The sequence below is a fragment of the Solenopsis invicta genome, chromosome 13, assembly GCF_016802725.1.
Source record: "Solenopsis invicta isolate M01_SB chromosome 13, UNIL_Sinv_3.0, whole genome shotgun sequence".
In the NCBI taxonomy this organism is placed as follows: Eukaryota; Metazoa; Arthropoda; class Insecta; order Hymenoptera; family Formicidae; genus Solenopsis; species Solenopsis invicta.
The window spans coordinates 7,318,419-7,323,828 of NC_052676.1; the positions used below are offsets into that span (position 1 = coordinate 7,318,419).

General features: G+C 32.6%; 1 protein-coding gene across 1 annotated transcript; it reads right to left on the bottom strand.

Annotated features, from left to right (window-relative positions):
* Nucleotides 1-1,892: 1,892 nt before the first annotated feature.
* LOC105199161 (protein CWC15 homolog B) lies at nt 1,893-4,908 on the bottom strand. Its single transcript, XM_011166125.3, has 3 exons — nt 4,609-4,908; nt 2,982-3,285; nt 1,893-2,219 (listed from the first exon to the last, which is right to left on the bottom strand). The coding sequence occupies exons 1-3, from the start codon at nt 4,737-4,739 to the stop codon at nt 1,977-1,979; spliced, it is 678 nt and encodes a 225-aa protein (XP_011164427.1). The 5' UTR covers nt 4,740-4,908; the 3' UTR covers nt 1,893-1,976.
* Nucleotides 4,909-5,410: the final 502 nt, after the last annotated feature.

A 5,410-nucleotide genomic window follows, 5' to 3' on the forward strand; every position in this document is an offset into this window, starting at 1 on the left:
TTTTGACGTTTTTAATCTGTACTCAACTTGACAAATCCGCCGTCATAATGTAAAAAGTATACATCTCACACTCTATGCACTGTCTAATTGGAATTCTATGATAATCATTTCGGATACAAAAAGTTTACACTAAAGAAGATTCAAATTGTAAATTAAAACATTTGCGTGAATAATGTAATTTGCATTATTAGCGTCATATAAACGCCCTTTTTTTATTGTTCTAATCAATAGATATTTAAGTACAAAAAACATCTAGTGCCAACTCTTTGTCAAAAATATCTTTGTTATAAGAATTTGTATAGTCTCTAACTTCTTTAATTATCTAATTAACTAATGTATTCAGTTCTACTTTTTTTACAGCCATTTTATATTCAAGAAAACGAAGAATTGCATATAGATAATTTATGTGAGCATAATTTTGCTGTCTGTTTAGGATTAATAATGTTGACATAAATGATGAGAGAAAATGATATATCTCGGTGTACAAAATTTTAGACCAAATATCCACTTTACATAATCCATCATTACTTTTTCCAATTTCTCCATCTCTACCTATCCCAATATTTCTACTTTATATGCTATAACACTTTCCACCAGATACCTCAGCAAAATCCATCTTTTTTTTTACATCGTTCCTACATATTCTCTTCGCCAATCTCCATATTTTCCTTATCGCTGTTATACCTTTTCCAGTTATACATAACTCCTTCATGTGTTTCTTATAATTTCACTTTTATTATCTAATACAAAACCTAAATATTTAAACGTTTGTACTCCTCGATTTTTTTCTTTACCTCAATTCCATTTTTCTATTTTTTCTTTCCTTCTCCTATTAAAAACCAACATCTTTGTTATGTCTAGACACCGTTTCAGTTTTCTGTCTACCAAAAAGCACTTAAATGTATCCATTATATCCTGTATTGCTTCTCTATTTTTTGCTATTAATACTATGTCATCCGCATACGTCAACTACAATATTCTAATTTTCGCTATTATTACGCCTCCTATTCTTCTATTCCTTAAGAGGATGCTATACTGACGGAAATTACCGACCATTACAGTGTTCATTAATTTTTGAATTGGCTTTACAGATCACAAAATCTTTTTGCAAAATAAAAGTACACACCAAAACAAAGTCTGCTCTGGTAAATTTTATGAGAAAATCGATCAAAAAGTTAAAAATTCATTTATTTTCGTTTCGTGGATCTGTCAACCAAGGTTAATTTTTATTATTTACTGACGTTCTGTAGCTCGTATGTATAAAATGAGACCAGGGCGAACTTCAGAAAACTCTAACACACAACACTGACTGTGTATCGTTTCAGTCAACAACCTAACAAAAAAGTTTAATAGGTGAACAGCTGTACGTGTCCAAATTTCGCTTAGCGCACGTAAACGATGGCAAGAAGAGCAGTGGCTGTAGTTGATAGGTCTTTTCGCAGATGGCGAAATAATCGAAAAACAAAGACAGATCTATGCGTTGGACAAAGAGTGATAGCCTGGTCTCTCTCGAAAAATAATCTGCAATGCCGACGTCGAGGAAGTTCTTCGGTCACTATAGCATCCTCTTAATACCTTCAATAATTCAGCCATGTATAAATTAAACAAGAGTGGACTCATCACACATCCTTGTCTAACTCCTTTTCCTGTAGTGAGACTTTCCGTGACTTCTTGGCTCGTTCTTACCACTATCTGCGTTTCTTCGTATATCTTCACAATTTCTTCTATCAACTGCTCATTAATACTCATTCTCCTCATTACACTCCACTGCACTTACCTATCTATCTACTTTGTCGAAAGCTGCCTTCAAATCCGTAAATAACATGTACACTTTTCCATCTATTCCTCCTTTTCCTTTTTCCCTTTATATCAGGTGACTCAGGACGAAGATGTATGATGAGAGGAAACGTATTTTTATTCAATAATGTGATTAAAAAAATTATTTACAACGCTGTGAGATACTTATAATTAATAAATTACTTAACATATTTCTCCATAAACTTGCGATGGAATTCGCTTCGCAAAGAATCGTTGATGAAAACATCATGCTTCTTCTTCGGTTCGGAGCGCGCACAATTCTTGAAGACGACGTCATCGTCCCATCGTCTTCGTACTTTCATATCCACTCTTCCACCCTGTGAAGAATAGTTTAACAGAGGATTTCCTGAAAGAATATTTTCCATGCGTATTCTTTCCTCTTCCTGGCGTTTTTCCATTTCCTATAAAATGCAAAACGATATTTGACTTTATCCATTTGATGACACAGAGATCATGTAAACAAAGACAGTAAGTTGAAGTACTTTAAGGAAGTATGTATGTACATGTAGATAAGGCAGAACTTTGGAAATTTTTTGTAGAACGGAGAAAGAAATCATATTCATTCTGTTATGAAGATCACACTTTTTTCTATTTAACATTTAAATTTTATTAAAATATAATATAAAGTGATGTCGTATTTCAGTTTTCCTAAATCATATTTTAAAAAATGGCATTTATAGTAAACTCTGCCACAAGACTCAGGAAATAAAAGATGCGGTTGATGCTACAAATGCTTTGAAGCATGTTTTGAAGCATCCTTTGATTAGTCAATTTATCAATTGGTAGAATTCTTTCTGATTGGTTAATCAAATGCTTCAAAACATTTGTAGTGTCTAAGTGACTGTAGCCAAAATGACACAAACTTTATAAAGTTGAATAGATCTAATGTTTGATGTAAGTGGTTTTCAAAATATTGTGTTTGAACATAATTGAAGCAGATCAAAATATAGTGATTTCTTTTCATTATACTTTTTGTTTATCTTTTTGACTATAACAAAAAATTAAGCATCGTAAAAAAATCTTAATTTTTAATGCATGATGTAGAAAAAGTATATAAAATTGCAAGTTTTAAAAACATGATTTAAAATGTTAATTTTATATATTTTTAAAAATAAAATTTAAAGTTAGACCTCGTACATATTCTCTTAATTGATACAACATACTTTTTTTGCTTGTTCTGCTGCTCGTTCCTTCTTAATCCTCTGAAGTTCGGCTAAGAGAGCAGCAGTGTCATCTTCATCACTATCAGAATCTGATTCTTCATCATCTAGTGGATCATCCGCATCTAAGCTAGCTGCAGGAACCTGGTCTAACTTCTGCCTCTTTGTACTAGATGCAGTTGATTCTCTAGAAGGTTCAATGGCACGACGACTTGATCCTTTATCTTTCTCTGTCCGCTCTCTTTCCTCCAATTCCTTTCTGAAGTCTCGGTTTCGCAATTCTTCGACTGTTCCTTGACCATGTTCTCTGTAAAAACAACATCAAAATAAATATATCACAAAATAGTCTTTATATACAAGTTTTCTTTGGAATTTTATATTTTTATACATGATGCAATATTCTGTCTCTTGATAAATTGTCATATAATTTGGCAAGGTTTACTATTAAAGATAATGACTCAGATAGTATGCCAGCAAATTTGATCATGATTGAAGAGTAAATTCCTATCCATTGTCTTCTTTAAACTTAGTTTCTAATGTTACAATTTGCCATTCATAATATAACAACAGAAATGCAGCAGTAATCATAGAGAGTTCTGAACTATGAAAGCAGATTGAAGCCTACTTATAAAAATATTTAATGACTAATTATTACTAATTCAGCACTAATTCAATTGTCTAAATTTTACCAATCACATACAGTGTCAATCTTTAAAGATATTTTATCAATGCTTGACATATATTATTTGATGAAAGTTATACAAGAAATATCCAATAAAATTATAATTTTCGAATTATTGTATAGTGGATAGTTAGGATAATTATACAAGAAATATCCAATAAAATTATAATTTTCGAATTATTGTATAGTGGATAGATAGGATACATTTTTCTACATTAAACACAAAAGATCCAAGCCTAATATATGTTTAAAATTAATAAAATACACAATAAAAAGCTCAAGAAAATGCTCGTATCGTGATTAAACACAAAATATAATAATAGATGGTCAGATTAACAAGCCAGATTAAATAAACAATTTAATTCGAGATTTAAAGTTTACAATAATACAGTAAACAATTACATAGGAACGTTTCAGCTCTACTTAGTCTGATGTAGGCTAAGTAGAGCCGAAACATTCCTATGTAATTGTTTACTGTATTATAAAAATTTAAATCTTGAATTAAATCGTTTATTTAATTTGGCTCGTTAATCTGACCGTCTATTATTATATTTTGTGTTTAGTAAAATACAATTTTTATCTACATTTTTTTATTTAAAACAAAAATATTTATATTTTTCTCAAAAAAGGCTTCATGTGGATTAGATGTTTTTTATATAACTGTGACCATTCTTATTTGTATTTATGTTTCTAAATCAGAGATAAAAAATGTGTGTTCATCTTTTGAAGAGAAAAAGGGAAGAAAGAGAAGATATATTTAAAGATCATTAAAACTAATTTTTGAGCATCATAACCTCAAATTTTTTGTCAATGTGAATAGGATGAGACCAGGAGTGAGGATGTTGCTTTGTATACTATTATGTGAAAATTTAAAGTGTGATTGTCGACGATTATGAAAAATCGATGGCGGTATTTAGATTTATGTTGAATTTCTGATTCGCCATTTACCTGTATTTGAGCTTCGTGTGCGATGGTAAATCCCTACTGCTATACTGCTTCGAGATCGCGCTTAGGTCCTTCTCACCTCGTCCTTGTCCTCCTCTGGCAGGCTCGAAGGTTGGTCTTGCTGCTGTTGTCATGTTTTCGTATAAATATCACTCAGGTGAGCCTCAAATTGATCAATTGAAAGTAAATTGAATCACTGTAATCTGATGCTCAACGACACTAGACATGGACACTGGTTCGTCTGGTTCCTTTGATTTCTTTCTCGCACATATGCTGACATATACCAACCTATACGTTGTGTTGTGTGTAATCTAGTGACTTTAGTGTGTGGCATCTTTTGTTTCGATACTATCGATAAATCCTCTTGACAACTATCGATAAAATTGTCGATACAAGCTCTCGATAAGTATCGACAGGAATTACGCGTGACAGACAGCGCAAGCTTATCTATTAATAAATCCTCATTTGTAAAGTTCTTTCTACGGAGCCTTTCCTCGAATTTTCGTGTGACGTTCAGGTGAATCGCGGCACCTTTCGAAGATTTCGATGGGACAAGCCGTTGTTAACCTCATGCCGTCGCGTAGGAAATACGCGGGAAAATGCGATTTTGTTCTACACGCTTGATCACCTCCGTACCACTTCGTATCGTGACTTTACATTGATGCGCTCCAATTCCGGCGCGTCGCATCGATTAGTGCAAGATAAAAGCGGTATGTGATAAAAGTCCGCGCAAGCTCCGCGATTCGAGACAGGAGGAAAAAGAGAAGAAAGAAAAGGAGACAGTATCTTCGCGTGGGATTGACGA